Below are 27,335 nucleotides of genomic sequence, written 5' to 3'. Positions count from 1 at the left end.
TTGTCTGTGTGCAGCAACACAGAAGCTTTGCTTTGAACACTAACTTTTATATAAAGCAAACAATACCCACAGCAAAACCACAGTTAAGAGTCCAACACTATATCCTCCTTCTGCACGTGCTCAGGTACAGGTGCCAAACACCAAAGACAGAAATTCAAACACTGGAATGCATCTTACCTTGTTTCTTCCAGTTTAGCAGTGTATGCTGCAAAAATAAAAAGCATTAATTAAAATTTAATTTATAATTAGGTTACCTGTTAAATATTAATTATATGATTAATAAAAACAGCCTAGCACAGTCTGAAAATAGGTAACCAAAAGAGCAAAAGTTGAACCAAAAGAGCAAAAGTTGCACAGATCTCATGTATAATGTGTGAAAAACAAAATCAAAATTGGAAAATAAAATAAAAAAATCTGAAGAGCAAACCAAAGCCAGATTTAAGCAAGGATCTGAAGGCAAACATGGCTGTCACATCTGATCTATGCAAGAGTGGGAGTCAGAAACAAGGTAACAGCTGCTGTCAGATCATGACAACAAAGGGCAGCTCCTAACAACAATGGAAAAAGTCTCAATGACAAAAAATTTGAACTCAATTCATAAATTTAAAGTACCCTAATTAATTTATCACTATTTCCTGTGTCCAAGTTTTCCATCTTCATACCAAGACCTACTGTGTAATTTTCATGGGCAAGCTGGTTTGGACACAAGCTTTTTCTGATAAATACATGAGATCTCTTAACTAAGTCAAAGAAAATCTATTGTGAAAATTCAAGAGAAAGGCAAACAGCTACAAGAGAATTCCTACCCAGAAATTTTAAAGGAGATGATTACCTGATTCTCACATTGGATTATACTTCTCAGAATGGAAGTTCTTTTACCTTTCATTTGCAGGGTTCGTCTTGAGTATCTCTTGCTGGGCCTTCTTTCAAAGGATGCTGATCTCCTGGCTTTGTTGGTCTTTGTGGTTTGATATTCTGTTTTCCCACTAAAAATGTCATGTAAGAGCGCAAAGCAGTAAAATAAATCACTTATTTTTGATGATGGAATAATGTTCATAAAAGCATCACACTTTTATTTTAAATTCATAGCTTACTATCTCATGTCAGTTCTAAAAAAACATCCCAAACTTCACACTTCAAAAGACCTTTCACAAAAGAGGCTAAGAGTTTTAGAAACATTCTCCTCTTCACCCAATTTCCCCAAGACAAATGGCAGAAGCAACAACTTTTTAAATACTAAATTGCTGACAAAAACATGTGAGCCCTTTGCATATTTCTGTGATCTCACTGCACGAGTTTTGGGAGAAGGTGAAAATTCTAGGAGAGAATAAAGCTTAAGTAATATTGCCAAATGCCACAGAGAAAGCTGATAAAGGGACTAAACCCCAGCATGCAGGAAAGCAAGGAGTGCCAGGAGGTGTGTGCCAAGTGCCAGTGGCACTGACCTGTAGCGGAAGCGAGAGCCCAGGCGGATGAAGCCAGACCGACTGGAGCTCTTCTGGACGGGCCCCCGGAGGCGGAAGAAGGCGTGGTGCTCCACTGCACACTTCCACAAGTGTTTGCAGGCTTTGGGATGATCCAGTCTAAAGACAAAAGTGTGCTCCTGCTCCTTTCCCTTAAAGCACACAAAGCACACTGACAACTTACAAGGGGCTTGAATAAGTCCAAGCTAAAATTCCATACAAGCCAAATAAAATTTGGTTTTTATGATTCCTAATAGATATATTTAAAAAATGTTTTAGGCAGAAGAATCAACCTTGGTAGAAGCTATAATGAACAACTGCTATATAGTCTAAAGTTGGAAAATGCTGGAGTCCATATGTTTAACAAGCCAAACCTCTGAATAACAACAAATTAAAGATACTATTACAACAGGAAGGTACTTGCTGATGAGGCTAACACGGTTTCACTTCCAAATCTAATCTTCTCAAATTACCCATGCTCACTTTTTAATTGTCTCAGGTGCATGCATATTCTTCCCTACAGAAACAATTCTGAAACCTGCTTAAGTAGTTCATTCTACTAAATGTGGTATGTGGGATTTTTTTAAAAAACTTTGTTGTGCAATGCATGGTGTTGCCAAAGTACCTGCTCTAGTTTCATCAGGCATTCTCTTTTTAAAAAATGGATGACAGAAAAGTTTATCTTTTACTTAAGTCCCTTCATTTCCCTCCTCCCCCCACAAGTCACAATCAAAAATCTTTCAGGCACTGACATTAATTCTCAAAACTTCAATATAAGGAAAGATTAGGAATATGCACATTAGTAGTGTATAATCAAGACTGAGATTTAACTAAAGACATATTTATCTACCTGTTCATCATCTTCAACAACAACCAGAGTGAGTTTGTTCTTCTTGAAGTCAAGCCTTGTTATCTTTGGCCTGCCAGATGAACAGAAAGTGCAGGTTATGTCTAACTTTCAGTAACTTGATGAGAATGTACCTCAAATTCACGGTGCTCTCACAACCCAGACAATTTTTTTTTTTGCTATCATAAAAGAAACAAAAGAGCCAAAATCGAGAAAAGATTCTAGTGTACAATCAGAGAGCTTACCAGAAAAACAAACCAATCTTTGTGTCTCCTTCAAAGACAAGAACTCCTGTAGGTGTTAGTCCCAGGCTGTAATCATTGCCATCTCTTGCCTAATTGACACAAAATAAAAATTAGATTAATTTTGGTGTTTGACCCTCTATCCAATTTACTAGAGTAATTAATGTAATTTGTTTGTCCAAGCAAAGTGTTATAATTACACACATGTCTGCTGTCTTATACAGCAAAACTCCTATATCTTGATGATCTCATGTAATGTATTTTTCTTGTTTGCAACCCTTCAATAAGGCTGACTAAAGAGGAAAATTAAAGTTTCTTGATCTGTTTGTGTAATAAAGAAATCCTTATGCATTTGCTGCACTTGTATATCCACAGGAGATCTATGCTTATTTGTAGTTCTTCAGCTGGTAGCTGACTACACCCCAGCAAATAGGAGTTCTGTGAGAAATCACAGTAATTCCAAGTCTAAATACAAACCGTAGTACTACTTCCACATCAATCACACATTTAACATACAGCAGATATGATTGGACTCAAGTTATACCTTCTAGAAACATATACCAAAGAATGGAATGTTGACACAAAGCCAGATCACTTATTACATAGATTGCAGGAGAACAATATTCCTTTTCTTTCCCCCCTCAAAGCAGAACCAGTGTTGAAATGCAACACAAAACTAACACTATCATTTCCTAAGGTCACCATGCTGTGGTTAAACATACCTTGACTATGTGCATGTCTACACCATACATTTCCAGCCACTTAGCTTTGTTTAAGTAGTTAGTTTCAGCCTGTGCTGGTGTTTGGCCCCTGAAATAAAATTTTTTTGCTGTTAGGTAGATGCCTGAAAAAGCACAGAAAGGAAAAACTGGTAAATGAGGAAAGAGGAAAGGAACTTCCTGAAAAACAAACACTGGTGACAAACCTGTTCACTTTATTGAAGATCAAGGTCACTTTTTAAAGTTTTAATCTGAAAAATGCTGCTGCAAAAACAACTGTGTTTCAAGATTTTGTACCTCATCATTTTACTCAGACCTTTGAAAAAGCTTCATTTATCACATTATATTCTTTTACAAAATAGGACAGAACCATATTAAAATTCTATTTCTGAACAAGGCCACAGAAGAAGCATCCAGCAGAATCTTTTTAATAGATTCTCTTCACAGAAAAATCAGTGCAAACAGCATTGGAAGATTTAGTACCTGTATTCCTTCCATTTCTCAAAAACAGCTAATTCCATCTCTTCAGTCTGAGTGGGAACAAATCTGAACTCAGACACCAGCTCAGGGACGTGTTCAGCAGGATCATAGTCTCCAAGTTCAGCTACAAAAGAACAACACTGTTAGCCACGGTTCTCAATAAACACAGTGGATATTTCTGCAGACAGAAGAATTTCTGCACAGTTTTCTAGTTAATCTAAAATGTTAAATTTCTTTTTTTGTTTCTTCTCCTCTATCCAGAGATGCTATGTAGAAAACATACAGGAACATACCATGCCACATCAAAAACACAACTCCATCTCCCACAGATGCCTAACAAGTCCAGTTTTAAAGACAGACAAATATCTAAAATGCTGAAACTGACAATTAGAAACCTTAACAAAAATGTACTGATTTTCAGTCACTAAGCACTAACTCCTCCTACTAATTTCAAGTTGCTTCATAATGTGCAGCTCATAGCCAAAAAATTAGGAATAATTCTGTAACTTGGACTTTGGAAATCTGATGCAGGCCAATAGCTGCTCTGTCTGAAAAATGAAGCTATAGATCTTTATGTAGAGAAAAATAGAGAAATCACTGGGAAGACCTGGCAAAGTCAAATAAATGCCAGTATTCCACAAGTACAGAAATGTCACATGATATAAAACTCCATTTCTTGGATTCTGAATGCTGCAAGCATAACAACAGTCTTTTCACCCCTTCCTTTTTTTCTTTTTTTTTTAAATGCTGACTGAGGAAGTCTGTAGTTCTATAATAATTTACTCCCACTAAAATGCCTGCCTCTGTTCAAAGGAATGCTGTCAAAGCCAGCTTAGGTTCCAGCTGATTTAAATAAAAGTACACAGCTGTCAGACAGTAAGATTAAAGCCCTGCTACAGGCCTCATTGTGGAGAGAGGAAACAAAAGACCACCACAAAAAGCAGTGGATACATGGCCTAATTAGATCACTTTGTTCTTACAAAATCTTATTTACTGAACCTGTATCTTAAGGCTCTAACAATGCTAATGTTTTTAACTGTGGAATATATTCTAACTGCTTTCCTTCCACACAAAAGAGCAGGTTAGAAAGACAAGTGTCTTCACAGTTTAATCCCAACTCTTATACCTACACATGATTTAGGGCATTAGCACTTCCTGCATGAAAAGAAAAAAGTGTTTTGAAAAATACTTTTAAGAGACCAAATTTCAGTGACTTAGTCCTACCTCATGCAGAGAAAGTACAGCAGATTCATGAGATAAATGTTGGGTGGAGAATTTGTGTGGCTCAAACACATGGCACATCAATTGGCTTGGATAAGGCCATATATCCATATACCTATATGCTTCAATAAGGACCCAAAAGCCTACTCTAGCAGGCATTTCTGGAACTTCAAGCCTCCCCGGTTTCTTTTGTGAGCTCCTCTGCTTGAAACCATAGGAAACTCCACATTTGATAACATCACACCCTCATCCAAACAACACATTCTCATCTGGAATCAAAAGTTAAAGACAACTTATTAATAAAATCTCAGATGACTCAAACACAGTGCTGTATAGCTGAGGAAAAAGTGTGTCACATCTTGTGGCTGAAGAAGGATCTGAAATCCTAACAAGTGCAGTTCAACCTGGAATGCTCAAGTATAAGCATGAGACATAGGGCATTAAGATGTTCCTACAAATCAGATGAAGTCAAAAGCTGGTATTTTATACACAGTGCAAAGAAAAACAATTTTGTATCAGATTTATATGATAACAAAGAGAACACTTGACAGAATCTATATGATGAAAAAGAAGTGAGCTGTGTTACTACACCAAAGTGATTCAGGAAGGCTGCAGGCCTCGCATCTTCTGTGCAAGTGGACAGATTTGCACAGGAGCACCTGAGAAAACAACTTCAGGGCAAAGCTGTTTATGTTCAGAACCTCCTTGTTCTGTTTCCTGAGAAATGGAGCAATTTTCTCTATACACTCTCAAGCACAAGTACAATCTAAAAGATCTGCATTCACACTGGATCACTGATGTCTGGGCAGAGTCTATTTTATGGACAAAACAAGGACAGACTTTTTTTAAACAGTTAATAAGAGGCTACACAAAACTATTTGTGCAACTTCACCCTTCCCTTGTTGCACCTACTCACCTTGCATGTTATAAGCTGCCAACTGGACAGCAGTGTCAAAAGGACATTCCAATCTGCCAAAAGAGACACGCACTGTTAAAACCTGAACTGACACCATGAGCAGACAACTTACGTAACTGACAGTAAGAAACTGCAAATGTCTGGGATAAGAAAATTTAAAAGTATTGGTAGGTTTTCAGAAAATTATCAGGAGATAAGCAATACATTATTTAAGCATTCCTCTCCTGACATTTATGCATAGAAAAATAGTATTTTAGAGAAAAAAAAATAACATTACACTACTAAGCAAAACTTATTAATTATTCAAATATAAATGTAATAAACTCTATGCTAAACACACTGTAATGGTTTAAAAGGCTGCTTACTTTCCACTAAGAATATCCAGTTTCAGCTGCAGAACAAATAAATACCTGTAGGATTAAATAAGAAATAAGTCATTGAGTAATAGTGCTAATGTGTCATTCAGTCAACAGAAGTAAGTCAGAGCTTGACAAATAAAAATGTTTTCTACTCTTAACATGAGTTTTCAAGACGAAAGAAACTGCACAGTGACCTCTCAAGGCTTTATCAGTTGGGTCTGTGTGTTTTGCAGGCATTTCAAATGAAGCAAACCCAAAAGTACAAGTTGTCAAAAGCTGAACTACAGTGTTGCATGGAAAAATAAACAGGGTACTGAAGTAAATATATTTTTTATTCTCTTCTGATTCTACTTGAGCAAAGAACAACTTGCATCTTCCACATTCCCTTCATTATTCATACACATACCAACCTCAAAAAAGAATGGTTATTTTTAAGTCTTGAAAAAAAACAAATGTTTCTATTATGGATTGCTTAGTTAAAATCTAACCTGGAATGCTGACTGCAAAGTGACTAAAAATAAATAGCAGGCTGCAGCCTTTTCAACTTGTTTACCCTCCAGAGCCAGCTCTCCTACACTGCCTTGCACATCCTCTATTCTTTTTGCTTAGAAATGGGGCAAATATTGAATATAAATCCCTTTGGGGTGCAATACCAATTATTCTGATCCAAAACCCCTGAAGAGCATCCCCTTGCTCCATTATGGTACACAGCTCTCCTTTAACAAGAGAAGAGCTCTGATCAAGTATAAAACATTGGCATCCACCACGGTATCCAGTCTGAATTCTAGCACAGACTCCCAGAAACCTTACACATAACTTCTGCTTCAACATGTGCCTGTGTCTCCTCACTCTTTCATACACAGACACAAAACAAGTGCAGGTGTTTTTCCTACAGGTTCCACAGAACTCCACAAATACTTTGCCAAATAATTTATTAACCAAAACCTTTTGAACACTAAGGCCTCTGCATGGGGAATAAATTTGGTTAGTACTGACCTCAGATATGAAAATGAACACAGGCCTCCAGTGTGTAGTGGGTGTGACCAGTCTGTGCTCATCAGCCACATAACACTTCCACACAATTCAAGCACTTCCCATGCTGTGCTACATGACCACTGGCTGAGAACAGAGCAAGCTGCACCCGTGGAAGCTGAAAAGCTCCAGCTGGGTGTCCTGCTGTTTAAAGGTGGAACCCTGGGAAAGCCCAGTGACACAGCAAAGCTCTGCTTCCCACTGCTTCCGCTATTTCAAGGTGTCACACTGTCTCAAGACAGAAGGACAACTTGCTGCTCTCCTCTTCTGGGGGATTAGCCAAGCAGGCAGACAGTGTTTAAAGGCCTCAGGTTTCAGGTCTACCTGGCTAAAACCTGCACAGCAAGGTCTGACTGGCAGAACTCAAGTCAAAATGGATGAAAACCTTCCATAGTAGTACATACAGATACAGGTCTGAATTTTGTCTGCAGTTGCTGGTTTTAAAGACAGTTAAATGATTATTCAGGAACATGTATGGGGAGGTAAAACATTCTTCCCAGATCAGCAGGAAAGCATTAAAAAGCAGCAGTTACCACATTATGTTACCACATCTAGACATGAAGCTGCAAAGGGTACATATGGCTGGAAGGGGTAATGCTACTATAATCTTCCTGGTAGCACTCCAAGGGATTTGGCTAAAGTGCAGATTGAAGATCCACACAGACATAAACATGAACAACAAACAAATGCACTTCACACCCTTACAAATGGCTGAGGTATGAAGCGTCTACAGCTATCATGAAAACATAACTTTGTTTACTCTCCAAAAGGGATCAGCAGCAGTAACAAGGCAAGGAAGTGCTGTGTTTTACAACAGATTTATACTCCTGACAGGTGGTAGGTTGTGCTCTTTTTCAAAGCTCCCCTCCTAGTCCCAGCCCATTCAGACATGCAGTTCTATGAATGGATTTGTGAAATGCTTTTATCAAGAGGAACTGCTGCTCACCTGATAGTACAATCCTACACCTATAGTAGTGTTAGCTCAACATGGCAGTAAAATAATACTTTCCCTTTCCATAAGCTCTTTGAGGACCAAACATGCAATGAAATGCTAACTGAAATTCCTTTTTTCAAAGAGAACCTCTAACTCGCAATTCAATGCTTTTCTGCCTGGAGACAGGGATGATTGCATGCATTTGAAACTAACAGCTTAAGAAAAAAAAAAGGCAGAGGAATGATGTCTGCTCTCTTCAGTGAAAACCTCTGTCCATCGTGTATAAGCTACTCAGATCAGTTGCCAAAATTGCCTAATGAAAAATGGTGCATTAAGTAATATATAAATATTTAGATCTCTCTGTGTCACAGCACATTTATTTCCACACACAAAATAGCCACTTTACAAAAAGAAAACTACATTTACAAAAAGCTAAGTGAGCAAGCAGTTCTAAAGAATTTTCCAAATTGTTTAAATAAATTCAATGGAAAACATTTCCCTGACCTTATTTGGGTTCCCCTCTCAGACACAAAATCCCTCTTACCTTGTTAGCTCTTCACGAAGATTGTTGGGCTCTGATGAGTAAAACTTTACACGAAAATGCAGACAATATGGGGGGCCAACTGCAAAGCACAATTCATGCAAGACAGCAGTAACAGTTACTGGATGAGACAGGTTATTTATTTATTACACAGAATCACATCACAAAACTTGACTGAAATTGGTTGGCTATGTTCTACACAAGGTCTTAAGGCAGGAATTCCTTTATGCCAGGGAAATCCATGAGGAACATCAGGGTCAAAGGACACTTAAATATGCACACAAAACAGTTTTATGTGTTACAAGACAAGCCAATGATCATATCACACGAATGTGATTCTTCCTGCCAAGAGCACGTGAATCCAGATTAATCCCTATATTTAAGGGCTCTATCCATCACCACAAAAGCTAAGCATCTGGGCTCTACAGTTGACTAAACCTTCAGGCATGCTGTTGGTCTCTGCAACACCTTCCCAGGGCTCTGGGAAATGCTCACTACTGAAAACTCAGGCCCTTCTATTCCACAGAAGTTTAGACATACTATGTGGGAATTTAAGAGACCCTTCTACAGAAGACATATCTCTTCTGGACACCAAAGAGTTAACTCCGCAAAAGGGTGGATTAATAGCTTTTTAAAAATATGCATCGCTCTGCTGATTCTTGCATTTGACAGGAGGAATTTTCTCCCTCACTGCTTCCAAAACCTCTCTTGCATTAAAACAACACCACAAATCCCTGAAGACTTCCCACAGTGCAGAGCAAGGAAGCTGCTAAACAACATCTTTCCCAAGCACACACCACTGCCACAACCAGGCCACACTGAAGCCTTGTGCAGCAGGTGAGGACTTGGTGGACTGGACACAGATTCAAGCAGGACTGTGCCATGCATGAGGTCCAAGACAAGTTTTCCTATAGCCAGGAAAATGCTCCATAACCCTAGAACATCTTCATCTGCCTTGACTCCACTTCAACTATAATTAATGAGCCCATAACATCTTTAATTAAGAACATTAGTATAAAGTAGTATGAGCTACAGAGGGAAGATGCCATTAAACAATCAGTAGCACCATGCTGGGCTTTTGTCACTTGCCACCCTCACTCCCTCACAGGACGCTGCCCCCACCATCCATTCCAACTGGCTGTGCTTTCCGTGTGTTAAATACAATGTACCAAGAAAAAATGGAAAGGATACTTACTTTTAACTTGCTTTTTAATGCTTTTGGTGTTGTCCAGCCAATGCTGAAAAATAAATTAATTCCACTGAATTATCAATACAGAAATCTCCCAGAAAGAACAAAAAAGAAGTGTCAGTGAAGACCGTCTTGGAATAACAAGTAGTTTGTTAAAACAATCTAATTCAAATCTTTCACAATTCATAGCTTTCTGGGCTTGCTGAAGATCATTTTGCTCAAAGTTTGTAATGCAAGATGTCAGTTTTGAACAACAGAAACATCCTGTAGTACCTTATTTAAACCAAATCTTCAAGACAGCATTGTCTACTTAAAAGAAAATAAACATACTAGCAAACCACTTCACTAGATTTTCATCCTGTCCAGACAAACACTTAATTCACACATTAGTAGGTCAGCCAGTGACAATCGGCCAGAGAAGCATAAATCATAGCTGAAGACTCTGGCACTCAGCTGTGTGCGATGTTTACTTGGGGCAGGAAGGGGAGAGACAAAATAAATATTGTTGGCTTTCAAGCATTTTCTTTTGATGACTCAAGTGCAGTAACAGCAGAGCTGTCTGTGTCCCAACATCAGAGTCAGCTCTACCTAAATCTCAAAAATCTATTCATGGGTGACATTTCAGGAACTGTCACATGGGAGGACAAGTTACTGCCTCACCTACTAATGCTAATTATAAGCTATATACTGGACAAGAAGCCAAAATAATGGCTTGACTTACACTGTGTACAACAGCACATGAAAAAGCTATACTTGGCAGATTGAAATACCTACACATGTACAGTATGCTCCCCAAAATAATCACACTGCTGAAGAGTTTATAGCAGAAGTTAAAGCTGGAAATCCAACACACATCTAGCGGGACAGATCTCCTTTCTAGTGCTGGGCAGGGCCAACAGCTCCCTCCTCCAAAGGAGGTGACTCACCTAAACAGGAAACACAGCACCCTGACCAGCATAACTGCACTGACTCAAGAGCCAGAGCCAACGACCTGACACACCATGGCCTGCATGGCTCACCATGGCCAGGGAGCAACACCTCATCAGATCAATCGCAGATGTTGCCTTGCAACTAATACAGATGAATTATATACTTAGTAAGACTCCTTTTGTTAAACTGTGTGACATGAAGTTCACAGGGAGCTCCAGGGAGGACAGAAAAGCAAGAAGGGTATGAAAAACAACCAGTATTTTCAGGTTGCATTGCCAAGTGTAAACACATTCCTGCCTCCAGAACAGCCCTGCCTTCTCAGAGAGCTGAAGCCAGCCTGTAACACAGCCGGGCTGGGACTGATTGCTGTATTAGCTGCAGATGAGAATGCTTAAACCATCTGCTGCTGCTGTGCACACAGCTGAGAATGCTCTCATTGCCTATTCAAACTAAGTAGCTACAGAGAGCTATCCGAAATGTATCTAATACATTTTTAAAATAAAGCAGGAAGCTTAAGGAGGAATGAAGCAAATATTTACATAAATTTTGCTTACGCTACCAGTGAAATGGGAGTTAAGCAATTTTTTTTCTACAAGGAAATCATATAATCTTTTTTCCTGTCCCATAAACTCACTTGCTGTAAGAGAGTTTACTCACTCCTTCCTCCACCAAAAAAACCCCAGAAACTACACAGCTGGAGGCTTGCAGGTGATTTAGATACTGAAATGGCAAGGGGAGCCCTGTCTAGGCTCCAGGGCTGGCTGTGCCCCCTGCTTCATCTCCCTCCTGTTTTCTCTCATCTCCTCCACATTCCATGGGAAGGCAACAGAGAGGCAGCCCCATGACAGCACCGACAGCATTTCACTCTGCTGGGCTCTGACTGCTGCTGCCCACAGGAGCTCTGCTCAATGGTGATGGTGTGCAAGGGAGAAGGAAAACAGAACTGCTTTTAAGTGGGGGTGGGAATGAAACAAAAAAAAACAGCCCCAAAACCAACACATGAATGGACACAGACGTCAAGAAACTTGAGATTTATTCCAAGTGATTATAATGGAATTCAAGTGGACCTGGAAAAGAAGTTTACTTTTGATGAGGGTTTGCACAGCACAGTGTATTGCTGAAAATCAGACAAAGTTTTCTAAACAGAAGGCATTACAAACAACAGACTGCACAGAGTACTGCAAGTCCTTACTAAAGGTTTGCTGCTGCAGAAATTAAAAACAAAAGACATACAAAACCCCTCAAATCCTCACCCAGCAACATTTCAAGAAGTTTGGGCAAATGAGGTTTGTTAGACCAGATGTTGAGGCTAAAATTGATCTCTTCCTGAACAGCAGACTAGAGTGAACATAGAAATCACATGAAAACAACAATTCTTTCATTTCACTAATGATTTCTAGAACATTTTAAAGAAGCTATTATTTGAATACAAAACTCCAAAATGCCAGGTAGTTTCCATTATCTGGGTTTCCCCCACTCCACAGGAAATCTTTAACACCCAACTAGTGATCACTTCAGCAGCAGAAAAGAATGAAAAAAAGCAATTCTTCAGTTGTTCACAACAGATCTACTGAAAACTTATTTGTACTTAAAATAAGTGTGGGATTTCTAAAACTTTTGTGTAACTATGTATTGCTAGTTTGTATCAGTAAAACTAACTAGCAAGTATGGCAATATTCTTAGATTTAAATTGGATAGCAGAAAGATTATATCCTTCAGAGCCACTGGACAATTCTGCCTACAGTAAGGGACTGGATTCTTGCACTGTTTATTTAACAGGTCTCCTGAATAATCTTGGACAAGTCACTTGATTAGTCTCTGTTCTTTGTTTCCAGCTGCAGATTGGGTTTCTGCTAAAACTTGCCAGCTCCTTCTGCAGGAATGGCTGCTATTGCAACAGTTCTTCATTTCTTAAAGCAAGTAATTATCTCTGGCTGTTGCATTCAGCTCTTCTGGCAAAATTCAATCTTCTCTGCCTCATTATACACAGCTCATCATTAAGGTCCAGTTTAAACAGATTGTTATCTCTACTCTGCTGCTTTTCAGTCACACATAGTTAAAAAAAGGAAGCAAACCAAGTATGAAATCTCCTGTACCTGGTAGATTGGGCAGTATCAAATATTCAATCATGTGCCCTCTGGACTGGCAGTAATAATTTGCTAGACAAAAGCAAGGCATGAGCCACTGCTGTGGCAGAAAAGATTAATTCTTATTAACACTTTTCAAGATGAAATAGGTTTCTTTGCTAGCAGATCAGGAAGAGAAAAAAATTATCATATAGAGAATTCTACCAGTTAAAATTAACCCACTCTGATCTCTTATGAGATCCTGGACAACAGGGAAATACATCAGAAGCCACATGGCAGAAACTGAGTTAGGATACCTTAACCATACAGAGTACTGCTTTTCTGAAGCAGAAGGATGAATGCAATAGAGTACTTCACTATCAACACTCAGCATCTTGGACTGCACATGCTGAGCACAGCTAACATGATTTTGAGAAATATAAAATGGTATGCAATAGGCTGTTTCCTCATTTCTGTTGTGTGCATGGCTCTGAATGCCATCCATCTGTTAGTGTAATGGTCTTTTCTCTTTAGTGCTAAATGTTTCTGCTCTGCAAGGGGTTTAAGACCACTTTCACTACTGGGAACTACAGACCACCAGCAGCTAATCCCAGTGGCTATGAAGCTTGCTTCAGATGCAAAACACCAACAATTTTCTCTGAGGAGCACAATATTTACAAATACATGCTAAGCATAAAATTTGACAACAATAATTTTGGAAAGAAGCCATCAGGTTATAAGTGCTTTGGGGTGGAGCACTGCATCCAAAGCTATTAGCTTCTTTCAAAGGTTCAAGTTTGTGGATTTTTTTTGCCTTTATACAAAGTTGCAACAACTAAGAGATCACCTTCAAACTGTTATGGACACAGATCTTCACAGAAATAAAGGAATATAAATCACTGCCTCCATTTTTGTATGCTGACCTTGAACAATTCAGATATTTAGCTCAACTGTTTGTGCTTCCCCTCTGCCATCCTAAGCATGAAATAATTCTGAAGTTGCCTTGAAACACAAAAACAATTAGGTTATACATCTAACAAATAAGATTGATATATGCAGCAGGAAAAGACCTATCTCATTCTACCTGGGGATGTTGGGCTAAGTGAATACAAGTTTAAGTTGCAGGGATGCAGGACAAAGAAAAAAACATCCCTTGCCTAAAGGCTCACTTAACTTGCAGCTACCCTAGGTGGCAAGATTAAATACTTGAGTATAAGAAGCATCTATAAAAAAGTGCATAGCCCACAAGTGAAAGAACTGTGGTTACTACTGACAATGCTCTGCTTCTGACTTCAAAACCTGTTACATTTTTAGAAACACACAATAAAACATGAACAAACTTGGGCCTGGAAGAACCCTCAACTCGAACTGATACATACAAACACACCTGTAGCCTCCTAAAAACTTACAATTGCAGGTCTGAGTCACAACTGATTTGAACAAATCAAAGGTATACACTTCCTGCAAGCAGACATTAACAAGGTGACTTTTGCTGACAAGAAAGCTGACAACATTTGCAAAGGAAAACCTTCTCCTCTCTGTATAGCGCACAACAAAAGGGCCAAATACACACTCTGATTCTGCTCCATCCTCTCTGTATCATCAGCACCAAGAGTTTCTACACCACACACCAGGCTCTGGGGTCCAACTGGACCAGCCTGCCTAGTGACAACAGAGCGTGACAGGAACACGTGGAAACAAGAAAGGAAGACACAACAGCATGGTCATACGTTAGTGCTGGAGGCAGAATTAAACCTGGGGACACAGAAAACCTACAGAGCTTCTGCACAAAACTTAATTCACAAAAGGCAGCTTTCTTAGAGCATTTTTGTCAGTATTAGGATTGAACTTTTACACTGTTGTTTAAAAAAGAGCATAACTACTTACTGCCACTTGTGCTGAATCCATGAACCTCAATCCAAAGTAGTCGCTTTCGATAAGGTCCAGATGATACATGATCTGCTCAAACAGGAGCTGGCCTTTGGCTTTTTTCTGAAAAGATAACAGGACTTAGTACACGGCAGGTAGATTTATTGTAGCATCTACCTTTTTGTCTGAATATGTTATATAATTCCAAAAATTTAGTTTCTGAAAATATAATGTGGATACCTTTTTTCACCCCCTTGTATTTTCAGATGGCTTTTTTTCTGAAAGGCAAATGTACACCCCACAAGAAACACAGAATATCCATAAAGAACTTGCATAATCTCTTTTCTTGGAAAATGTCAACACTGCCCTGCCAACGGAGTTAAAATGTCATTTTATCATTTTTCCTTTTAGGTTTTCTTTACTCACTGACATTCAAAAGAACTGGAAACACAGCCAGTAGAATTGCCATAAACATTGTACTGGAAAACTTTAGGAGCCAAGCAAATTGCTTATGAATTTCCTACTGTTTGGTATCTGGGTGTTTCACCTGTTCAGAAGCAGGTAGCAAAACCCATTGAATGAGGAGATAGCATTCCATTAGCAAGTGCTTTTAACAACTACTAAGAAACAGTCTGGGGCAAGCAAGTTGAATAAACAGCACTTAGATATCACATTTACAAAACTAAGTTCATAAAACTAACTTTCAGGTGCAAAAAGCCAGCTCATATGCTCATACATAATTTATGAAAAAAACAGCTCTAGCCCCAAGGAAACATCATTTTTACAGTGATGATCTAAAAAATTAAACAGTTGTTTTTAAAGAGAAGGCCCATAAATAGCACTGAACAGTTTCTACACAACATATATTCTTCATGCTGTGAGCTCCTTTATAACAATAAATGGAAATAATAGCTTAAGAGTTATTATACACAAGATGCTTAAATGTAATAAAATACATTAAATTATTAGATCAGAGAAAAGGTCATAGTGTAAAAAAAACTTAAATACAAAGAAATACAGACATTATTTATGCTTACTCTGCCAGCAGCTGAAGGGTTTCTCTATTTCTGTAAAACCACCATCTTGCAACATTTTACCTCAATATTTATACATTCACAACATGAGAAACGGGATAACTTTCTAAGCACATATTTAGTAAGCTAGTAATTAGCAAATTTAGTACAGCTCTCAAAATTCTGGGCCAGACAAATTTTTGTTCTCAGAAATAACCTGGTTTAATCAGTAAGTAATACCTAAGTAAGTAAAGTCGCATGCTGTAATTCTTGTCACCTTCCTGTACCCTGATCTTCAAATATTTTATATTCAACTTTGCAATCACTATCATTAGTTTACTTCATGTGTCAGTTAAATTCAACACAACATATCACAGCTTAAAGCAAAATCCTAAAGAAAGTTTGTAAACAGAGCCTGTCTAAGCAAATTCTCACACAGTTCTTTCCAGGTACTGGGAAGAATAGCAGGAATGGAAGGCATTTGGGCCAGCAGGCAACTTCCCAAACACATAGCATCTACAAAACATTGTGTAATACAAACACTAAATGTCAACCTATCAAATTCATTCAAAGTGACCTCTTTTGGTCTCAGGAAAAAATAATTTCTCAGGCAATAACAGATTTATGAGACACCAGCACAAACGGAAACCTTAAGGCAAACCATCTACACACAGAAACCCATACCTTTCTTTCATTAATAGAATGTGTAGCCCCGGTCTTGAAAGACCAAGGCATGGAACTGTTGATATTTTTTCCCAACACAGGATATCTTCTACTTAATCATTAGTATAATAATACAAGTGCAATCAATTCAGCACCTGCAACAGCAAAACTAGAAAAACACTCTATGTTGCATGAAGCTTTCAGTAGCTTGTCTAAAACCAGCGGAAAATCTCCCCTTATTGAGCGGAACATTTGAGATCCTTTTCAATTCCTCTGTAGGTCATCTCTAAAAAGTGGAATTAACCAGTTATCTGAGCAAATTCCCTGCTGGTGACAGAAGCACTTTGACTCCAGCCTGGAATACTACACATACTACTTCAGACTACCCACGAGCAAAATTTCAACTTCTGCAGTGTCAGATTAGTTTCAGAATGTGTTTGGCATTTCAGAAATCTCAGCAGAGGACTCAAAGATTTATTGGACCCTGAAAGACTGATGTGGGATAAAGCCCCTGAAGGAGCAGTGGAGCAGCTGTGGAAAGATCTGCAGGACTTCTGGTTGTTCTCTGACTTAAATCACCAGGGCTGTCAACATGGAATTAATTATGTACTACTTTGCATATGACTTAAATCATCAGCAGCTGTATTTAGTGCAACTCAGCAGAAGTGTCACACATGCTTTACTTTACTTGTCCTTCCTCCTTAAACAAATATCAACCAAAAATATTAATGCTTTGTAACCAGTCAACTTTCATGAATCAAAATTAATTTCTTTGTACTCATAAAACTGAGATCTCAAGAGTAGAGTTTTCAAAGAGCAAAGATAGACTTTTATTACATTTTCCTGCAAGAAACTGACCGAACTAACTTTCTCATGGCAACATTGGTGCTAATAACATCAAGGCTGTGGGTTCAATCCCTATATGGGCCATTAAGAGTTAGACTTGATGATCCTCGTGGGTTCCTTCCAATTCAGAATATTCTGTGATTCTGTCAAAGTGACATTTTTATCCTGTTGCTGTGCTATGCTTTTTTCCCCCCCTCTCCTTTCTTTCCCTTATAGCAGGGCTCAGGTTACACTCAAAGGACAAATATTTTCCAACTGTTTAATGGTTACTGCTGAACTATTAACAACTCCACTCACAAGCAGTCCAGCCAGTAGCTGGTCCTCCCTTCAGGGCACAAATTAAACTTCTCATGGGTTTGCAATTCGGTAAAACTTGACTATTTGATTTACAGAGTTTGCTGTTCTCTCTAGGAAGCAACAGCAAACATCTCACAGCAGGAGAACGAACAACAGGAAAATGTAAACAAAATACATCATATACATAGGGCAGGACCTCTCCTGGTTTTGCCACTGGATAAAAGCATCTTCTGATCACTTGGGAATGAATCACACGGCCCCCGCCCCCGCCCCCCCTTTTCCCAATGAAAGGGATGCTCCCAACTAATGACATCTCCTGCTGCTCTTAATAACTGCAATTGCTGCCTGAGTGGGTGTTCCACGGGCCGGGCTCAGCCCGGTAGCTCAGCAACAGGCGGGGTGTTCGCCTCGGCGCGCTGCTTCGTCCCTGCTGCCGGGTAAGGCGATCCCGGCACGTTCTCCTCGGCTCAGGCATCTCAGCCGCTGCCTAAAACCTGAAAGGCAGCATTTGTACCCTCTTCTCCCGGCCTCAGAGGATCGGCCATTTCACGGACACGCATCCATGAGGAGAAGCCAGCCAGGTGCCCCAAACCTGCCTGATCAAAGGTCAAAGCCTCCTTCAGTACCACAGCAGCGCCGGAGGAGCCGCACAAGCTCACAGTAACCGGAGAGGAGCTTGTGCTGGTGAGCACCAGCTGAATGGCTCATTTCACGTTTTTTAAATCGCAGCAAAGTAGTTATTCTTTTTCCAGAACTTGAAAAAAAACCCCAAGATCAAAATACCCGCCTAATGAATGTGCTAATTAAAATACTTATCAGAAAATAACCCCTTCTGTTTGTTTATTTCTTTGTGAAGAAATGGAGGGCCCTATACAGGACGAACTTTGAAGGTAATGCTTATTCATCTATTTTTTTCACTGAACTAACTATTCTTTGCATCTTAGCAGCTGTACTTTTTGTTTAGATTTCTTCAAATTATCACGTTAACATTTTATTAACAATAACCAACAGTAGCTATTGTCTTCAATAGCTACCAAGTGGCAAAAACTTTCCTTCCTGGTTTTTGTCAACTTATCAGGAGGGTTACCATTCATATGCATACGAGCTTCCTTAGAAATACACCATTTACACACACAGAGAAGGTATGCGTCCCTATTCAGGATTCACAGCTATCCAGTTGCTAGGATGTCACCTATGCATGTTTGCAGACCACAGCAGCACAGAAGCAGCAGATAAGCCTGCCCATTTTTTAAATGAAGTAAATCCTCTTCTCTGAAACCACAGGTTTCAAATACCTAAGCTTCAACAGTGAGCAAGCTTCAACAGTGAGCTTTAAAGGAAGAAGATTTCATATCAATATGACACAAAAGGTGTCTGTCTATAGTTAACACCATTAAAGTTAGCTGCAGAATCGGAGGGTTAAAACCCCTTATCGTTACAAAGGCAGCGTTAGAAATACACATTATTTGTATCACCCTGATCTTGTTATGGCTTTAAGTTGTGACCTACAAACGGCGCTGCTCCTCTCCTCAAACACCAAGCACCACTCCTGCAAATAACTTTTCCAAACTCTCCAGTCAATTTTCTCGTTCATCTAAATATGCCACTGGCAGCAAAACACTAATTCTTCTAGTGCTTCTTTCTCTGGTTTATCCTCAGTTTTTAACACTGCTGTACACACTTGTGAATATAAAACCCTGCAGGCTGGAAGGCTGGAGAGAATTTCTACCTCCAGAGACAGCTTATCAATTCTTGTACTTAATCAGTGTCTCACAAGTAGAGGAAGGTAAGCATTTGGGATTAAATATTTTGTTCTTTTATTCTCTGGAGAAAGAAGGCATTTCCCAAAAATCTGCATAAATAATTTTTTTCAATACCCATCCTAACTGTACAATCATTAGAGTGCTATGTAGGAGGATTTTAATGTACTGTGCTCAGGCTTATTGACCCTATTACATAAGACAAAGCCTCAAAACATTCATGTCTGACAGTTTGTTTTGTGCAAGTCTCTGTTTCAAGTTCCTGACAATTTTTATCTTCTAACTACCAATTTGATTTAATCCATTTTTTAATTCTTTCTAATACAGAATATATCCACATTGCTTGTTCAGTATTAAGGTTTACAGATTAAATGCCTTCTCCTATTATATTGTCAAACATTTCAGTTTTATTTGGTGTTCCACCGCAGGTTTCTCACGAGCACTCTGATTAAGAGCACCGGAGAGTCCCAAGCCTTTGAGCTCTCTGCAGAGGCAGCTCAGCAGGAAAGCAGGACTCCAGATAAAATTTGCTGTGAGTTAAGAATGTGAAACTTTCAGGCAACTAAACCAGCCTGCAGCACAAGCCCCAGAAACACTCTGGCAGCACACTGCAGGCCAAACAATTTTCTCTTCAAGCAGCACAGATTGCTGCCAGCTGCTCCCTTCCTCCCTCCTTTCCACCAGTGCCAGGGCACGGAGCATTGCACCGAGCCTGCAATGCCTGCCTGCCACGGCCCTGAAGCAGCTGGGCTGTGAGCAGGGCGTGGTGCAGGCAGCCTGTGCTGCTCACAGGGCACAGGCACAGGGCACAGCCTGCACTGCTCACAGGGCACAGCCCACACTGCTCACAGGGCACAGGCACAGGGCACACAGCCTGTGCTGCTCACAGGGCACAGGCACAGGGCACAGCCTGCACTGCTCACAGGGCACGGCCCACACTGCTCACAGGGCACAGGCACAGGGCACAGCCTGCACTGCTCACAGGGCACAGGCACAGGGCACAGCCCGCACTGCTCACAGGGCACAGGCACAGGGCACAGCCCGCACTGCTCACAGGGCACACAGCCTGCACTGCTCACAGGGCACAGAGCCCGTGCTGCTCGCAGGGCACAGTCACAGGGCACAGCCTGCGCTGCTCACAGAGCACAGTGTGTGCTGCTCACAGGGCACAGTCACAGGGCACAGCCCACGCTGCTCACAGGGCACAGGCACAGGGCACACAGCCCGTGCTGCTCACAGGGCACAGGCACTCAGCATCCCAGGCTCAGGTTCCATCTCAGCAAGGATCGCGGTCTGGCACCCCAGCAGCACCGGCTCCCCCTGCGCTGCCGCCGGCCCCCTCCCACCGCACAGACAGCAGCGCCTCTGCTGCAGCTCACCAATCTTTTTCTCCACTTTCAGTCCCCTACAGCTCTTTCAGAAGTTTAAGCAAACACTCAAAAGCATGTCAATACTTTCAGACAGAAGATCACGTGGGAAATAAAGTTTTAATCCAAAACTTTATAGCCTTAGCACACACAAAAAAGGGCACGTTCAAATGTTTATGTTATTATTACTTCTGTCAGCTGAGCTTATTTTGAAACTAGAGGTCAGCCTTGAACACTCAGAGTACTCATTTTATTTGATGATTGATTTTCCAGCATTTTTAGCAGCATTAGATTTTCTTGTTAATCAGCATCCATGCCAGGAAGAACATTTTGCATTTCATATCTACATCCACAAATATTCAGCAAGTGGCCATAAATATTCCAAAAGTTTTTAATAAACTAGAGTGGATTATTGAGTAAAATCAACTACCACAATGCATCTCTGATCTTGCAGTCAGATCAACACCAATCATCTCTCTCCAAACAAAAGCTACTAGCGCTCGTTAACGATTTTTACATTCCAGATAGATTTCTTAATTTTTATTTAAATTAGTCACCACAGATATACTCATTTTTTCATCTTGTTTTTTACTCCAAAAGTCTAAACAGCTTAGTTCAATTCCACTATTACACACAACCACTGGACTGGTTTATACAATACCTTGTTCTAATGATACTTCATTATAATAAGGACAAAACCATCTCATTTTGCAACCTCCATATCAAATTTCATGCATGTGTAAGTAAGGAATATTCCAAGATAAAAAGCTACTCAGAGAGAGCATCCATGCTCATAATTTCTGTCTTTCATCTTATACCACCAGGAAGCATTTACCTAAAACTTTGCACGTACAGAAACTGGAATACAATTAACGCTCCATTATCCATGAGAAGATTATGTAAATTGTGGGTTAGGCAGGGTCAGGTTTTTTACTGAAACACTGCTGGCTTCCACAAAGTGCAGTTCTGCTGTAAGAGAAGACAAAGACCCTACACTTACAGTCTGTCTTGTAAGGCTGACCTTGCTCCCCCATAAAAAGCAATCCAAAAATTTTGTATTTCAAGTGCCCATATTTACATTATTTATATTACCATTTTTCCCTCTATCTACGTTATCTTTTCCCTCTCCCAATTACTACTATAGATAGCATACAACTGACTAAACAAAAACTCAGTTGTAAAATATTTTGATTTTAAAATCCTCTGGAGCTCTCTATTACTTAAAACAGCACTTTATTTTAAACTGTTGGCAAATATTTTTGATCCTAATGATTTCATAAGTTGTTGGTGAGCCCAGATGAAAATTTTTTGTACTTTCAAGTTCCCCCTCACCAACTTGTCTTTCCCCACAAACACCAAGAGAGCTGATATTGCAGCTGTTGAAGGGTTCCCTTGACAGACCAGAGTGGCTGATGGAATCCTCAGGTAATAAACCAGGGCTGTTCATGGCTTTTGAGCCCTGGGAATTCCAGAGGTGCAGTGGGGGAAGATGTAGTTTAGTTTTGCATGGGAACAGGATGAAAAGTGAGATAAGGGATGTCAGCAAAAGAGAGTTCTTGTCCTCTCACCACTCATTCCATTCAGTAAACATTCCACCCACGGATCTTAAACAATGGGAAGAAAATGCACAACCTGACCTTTCTCCAAGCTGAACTCAAGTTAACAGAAAAGCAGAAGGTATAACGAACAACATCCACAGCAGCATTTACAGACAACATCTATTTTATAAAAACTTTTTAAAGATTAACAAAGTAACAAGCTTCTTAGTGTTTCACTAGGCACATAAATCTGTAAAAATGGCTGAATGCAAAGCTTCAAAAGAGTGGTAAGAGGAAAACTACCAGGTCAAAAAGCAACTTTAAATCTGATATGAAGCTGTGAGAAGAAGTCTGACATCATTCAATCTGCCCCAAAAAAACACTGATAACTCACATTAAGTTCATGCCTCCCATTTTGAACATACCAAGGTGTCAGTAAATAGCACACATGACGCTGACATTCTTCAGTCATTGACATAGCTACAAAAGGAGTAGATTCTTGCAAGAATCCAGTCTATGTACTGTGTATGACTGCAGCTTTGGTGAAAAGTTCACGTCAGGCATTTTTCTAATTAAAAACAACAGAAGACATAGGAAAGCAGAAAGATTAAGTGGCTTGACAGATACCAAAGATAAGATCAGTGGACAAAAAGCAGAGTTACTGCTCAAATCCTGGCTCTGTGTCTAATAGGTTAAATCTCAACTGCATCATTTACAACCTGCCCCTTCCATCTCATTGTCAATATTCATAAAATATCAGCCTTTGCTACTTCATGATTCTCAAATGTGTTTGGCTTACATAGCAACGTCCCTTGTGGTTGCTTCTTGCTGTTGTTTTTGCCTTTCCTTTTTTCTTTTTTTAATTAAGGAGAAATCCAGCAATCTCAGGTTCAATTCTATCAGTGACTGGAAATGCAGAATACTCTTCTCAGTAAAAAATAGGATAGAGCTCAACAGCTTTTTGAGCAAACTTGAGCCTGGTATCACCTCTAACTGCTTCTTCACCACATTTGGGGAGGCACATGGGGAACCAGATTGGAGAATCGCTCCAGCTGGAAACTCCATAACGAAATTATACTGATTATTTTCAGCCACAGCATTTTCTTGACTTAGCTCACTGCCTGGCTGCTAAAATGCTGTTTCTTCTGCCAAGGGGTATGAGAAAACAAGGACAAACGCAATAACGAAAGCAACATCTTTTCTTCCTGTGGCAGCAACAGCTTATGCCACTGTAAAGTATTTGTGTAGCCATGGATTTAAAAAGGTATGGCATTCATCCCTGCCTAGACAGCCCCTTCTCTGGCTGTGAACTAACCTGTTTGCTAAATGATTCATTCTTAAGAAAAGCTTTGTTATTTATTTTTTTAATAAAAGATTTTCACAGTGCTTAGGTAGACAATGCAACTGTGCACAAACGAACTGGCAGAGCAGGGGGCACCTCTTTGAGAGAAAGAGTTCATTTTAAAGCAAATTTACTGCCAACAAAGTAACAGTACCAGTCCTGGAAAAGATCTTAGCTAAAAGAGCACAAAAATTCTCAAAGAAATCTTTGTAAAAGAAAAAAAAAAAAACCACATATATTTTTAATTTAAACTTCACATTTTAGAAAGTGATGTTGTTTTGCCAGGATTTTGTATCCTTCCCCACTTCATCCCCTGTCTTCCCTACCCTTTTTTCTTTCCAAGAGTCAACCTCAAAATATGAATGATGCAAGTGGAGAAACAAGAATAAACACTCTAGGAAGTCTGAAATGAAACATTTAATTTACTTTTAATTTATTGTACTTTAATCACTGAAGAAACTGGTACATGTCAGGCACTGACGATGCACTGTAATTACCACATCTGGCTGCGTCAATTTGGTTACTGTTACTCATAACTCAGATGTTCACAGTCAGGGATCTATGCTGGCTTTCAAAGAAAAAAATCTGGAGTGAAAAGAGTTTCTTAGAGAAGTAAATAGTTACTACTGCACCCTGGCCTGAGATTTATAGGCCAGGTGGCAGGTTGTGACACCTCTTCAGGTTCAATTTATGCTTCTCAAAGCCTTAGAAATGTTGTTGGAGCCACCAGGAATTTGCCTACAGAGCTGGCTCCAGCTCCAAAGATTACTGCTCTGCTCATGCAGAAACACCAATTTAAACTTGAGCACTTTTTAAGTGTTAACTCTTGCTATTAAGTGCTTGTGGGCATTCCTGGCCTCAAATCAAACATCCTAGGCACTAAGCACCACTGGATATATTCATTACATTGCTTCAGAGATGTACAAATTGAGTTTACCACCCTCTATAAACACCTATCTGTACAGTCACTTTGCAAATAAAGATGTCAAAGTGTTTCTCTAACTCTAGATTATTTGAGGTTCAGGATATCACAAGTTATTTCCGCTATGTCAACAGCACTGCTCAATCAAGCTGACTTCCTTGCACTGCCTAAACACTGCACGATTAAAAAATAAAGGGAAGAAAGAGCTGTGGAGCTGCCAGTCTTGAAATGGCTTTTCTTTCTAGTCAGCAGTTCCAACACCAGCACAACTGAGATTGCAGCCAAAATCCTCTGGAACTAGTCAGGTCTCGCAGATCCACACCTTCCTAACTTCCTAATGCTCAGCTCTGTGAGCTTAAAACAAGTCACAAACAACTACAACACGTGGTAATAGAAAAACAGAGCACATCACTTCTGGTGCTACTGCTCATCCTGTTGGCCAAAACCAGGTATGTAATTAGGCAAGCAGAACAGGCACGTGCATATTAAGGAAGCTTTAGAAATGTAAAACAGTGGCTAACACCTCACTGGGAATAAAGCACTATGCCATGAGACAGTCCCTACTATATAATCAGCCCTGAGGAGGGGAAGGAAGCAGATTTTTCCTCTTCCCCTCCCCTCTCAAGTTAGCGCTAAAAACTGCATCCACCTCTGACACAATACCAAACCAAACCCAACCCACACAGAAATTCCTGCTGGTACTTCTGCTCATCCCCCTCTTCAACAAGTTTCACCAGATTTTTTGTCAAAACAGATAGCTCACCAAAAAGAAAACCCAATTCACCAAACAGGCTACTCTCTCTAAGTTATGCCCTGGCACAACAATTGCATTAAAACATTAGAAGGCATTCAGTGTGTAAGGCATGACGACATCCAGCAAACACTCTCGAATTTCAGTGAGTGCCAAAGTTTACAATTCTTTCAGAACCTTTTCATGAGCAGCAACTTAGTGGACATCAGGGCACGGGGCCGACTGCCAACAGCAAATAGCAATCCACATGAGAATAACACAACCCAAGTGTATTTCAAAAACCCACTTGCATCGCTCATACCGGTAAGTCCACGCTGACATCGGTGCCGTCCAGCAGCGCCACTCGGCAGGTGATGATGGATTTGGCGTCCCCAGCTGCAGGGATGTGGGTTGCAGCCCTCTGGGCCTCTCTCAGCCTTTCCTTCTCCGCATGCTTTCGCATGGACCGGCGGCCCAGCGTGCGGCGGAAAAAGCTCAGCATCTTTGCTACAAAATCCAACACAGAAAATGAACAGGGTTAAGTTTTTTACAGAAGAAAAACCCCAAAACCAAAACAAACAAACCTCAAACCGAGTCAGAAAAAAAAAAAAAAAAAAACCAAAACCTGCAATAAAGTTATTAGAGAATCCCAGACTTTGACAAAGAAACGTCAAGGATCAAACAGATTTTCACTTCTATTTAAACACCCACAGTCTTTGGCTGTGAAAGTCTTTGAAAAAGACTTTTGAAAAAACCCCAACTCAGAACTTTGAAGACGGCTGGGTGACTTCTTGGGAATACACGAAACTACGCTTCAGGGAAAACACAGCGATCGTGCAGATCACCTTCTGTTCTCCGCAATCTTTCAATAACACAAATGCCACGGCGCGCTCCTCAGAGACGGTGACCGTGCACAGCTGGGAGGCAACTGAGCGCTACATACCACCGGCTCCGCTCCCGGCTCACAGCTCCACCTCTCCCATCGAAAACAAGCGATAAGCGACCCTTCCCGCCTCAGAGCCGCGCTCCCAGCTCTCCCAGCAGGAATGGCTCCGGCAGGACCGGCGAGAGCCCCTGGAGCACGGCGCTTCCCGGCACACACCCGGAGCTGTGTGGGGAGCCAGCCCCGAGCCTGAGGGGCGACCCCACACGAGACCCGACCCCACCGGGCGCCTTCCCCGCCCGCTCCGACCCCCGCCCTTACGTAACGCCCCGGCCCTGCGGCCCCGCTCCGGCCCCACCTGCCGGGCTCACCTGCGGGGCGGCGGGAGCGTCCCCGCGGCGGCTCCTCCAGGCCCCGGGGGCGGGCAGGGGGTGGTGAGGGAGCCCCGGGAGCGGCCGGGCCGCCGGACATGGCGGAGCGACGTGGGAGGCCCTTAAACGGGCAGCGACGCGCCGGCCATTTCCTCCCCCCGCCCTCACTCACCTGGCGGCTCCCCCGGCCGTGCTCTCCTGCTCGATGGCGGCGCGGGAATAGAGGCGGAGGGCGGCGGGAAGGGAAGGCAGCAGCCGGACGGGACAAGGAACACTCTGCTTGCCGCCACGCCGGGAGCCCATCGCCCCTTTAACGGGGCGGGGCCCGGTGGAGAAGGGGCGCCCCCCTCCCGTGCCAGGTGGTTTCGCCCGGCGGAGGGGCCGCCGCGGGGGGTGGGGGGGGCACGGCGCCGACCACGTGCTGACCGGGGGGGGTGGAGGCGGCAGCGCGGAGCCTGGAGCGGGCTGAGGGGCCGCGGAGCGGGGGCGGCGGGGCGACCCCGGGGATGGGGCAGCCCTGGGGATTGAGCTTTCGGGACGCGTTCAGGCTATTTCCCAAAAGTTCTGCAGTTTTTGCTAATGAGGCGTGGAGGTTTCCCCTCGGTGGTTTGGCCAGGACTGTGACCAGCCCTAGGCTGCCCAGCGGTAGCTCGAACCTTTAGGTAAACGCGCGCTTAAACCATAAAATTTGTAAGAAAGTCTTATCTTTAAACAGTGCCTGAAAGAGCAGCAGTAGCAGTGTATTAAATCAAGCAGAGCCGTCTACAAGCGAACACTGTTAATATGTATACACTG

At 41.2% G+C, this 27,335-nt stretch overlaps 1 protein-coding gene across 4 annotated transcripts in view; it reads right to left on the bottom strand.

Annotated features, from left to right (window-relative positions):
- EPB41L5 (erythrocyte membrane protein band 4.1 like 5) overlaps positions 1-26,849 on the bottom strand; it is a 53,003-nt gene extending 26,154 nt beyond the window's left edge. The window contains exons 1-14 of one of the 4 annotated variants that reach the window (XM_058809315.1): positions 26,713-26,849; positions 25,609-25,793; positions 14,827-14,931; positions 9,950-9,992; positions 8,758-8,836; positions 6,254-6,298; positions 5,889-5,941; positions 3,755-3,875; positions 3,275-3,362; positions 2,556-2,644; positions 2,314-2,383; positions 1,446-1,615; positions 880-986; positions 178-205 (exon numbers count right to left, since the gene is read on the bottom strand). In XM_058809315.1, the coding sequence (XP_058665298.1) occupies positions 178-205; positions 880-986; positions 1,446-1,615; positions 2,314-2,383; positions 2,556-2,644; positions 3,275-3,362; positions 3,755-3,875; positions 5,889-5,941; positions 6,254-6,298; positions 8,758-8,836; positions 9,950-9,992; positions 14,827-14,931; positions 25,609-25,788 (1,178 nt within the window). In that variant the 5' untranslated portion in view covers positions 25,789-25,793; positions 26,713-26,849. Of the gene's footprint in view, positions 1-177; positions 206-879; positions 987-1,445; positions 1,616-2,313; positions 2,384-2,555; positions 2,645-3,274; positions 3,363-3,754; positions 3,876-5,888; positions 5,942-6,253; positions 6,299-8,757; positions 8,837-9,949; positions 9,993-14,826; positions 14,932-25,608; positions 25,794-26,131; positions 26,186-26,229; positions 26,397-26,540; positions 26,594-26,712 lie in introns of those variants that run through there. The other 3 variants (XM_058809312.1, XM_058809313.1, XM_058809314.1) reach the window with 3 other exon arrangements.
- Between the last annotated feature and the right edge of the window lie 486 nt (positions 26,850-27,335).

Source organism: Ammospiza caudacuta, chromosome 8 (assembly GCF_027887145.1).
Source record: "Ammospiza caudacuta isolate bAmmCau1 chromosome 8, bAmmCau1.pri, whole genome shotgun sequence".
Lineage (NCBI taxonomy): Eukaryota > Metazoa > Chordata > Aves > Passeriformes > Passerellidae > Ammospiza > Ammospiza caudacuta.
This window is presented reverse-complemented; position numbering and strand designations above follow the sequence as displayed.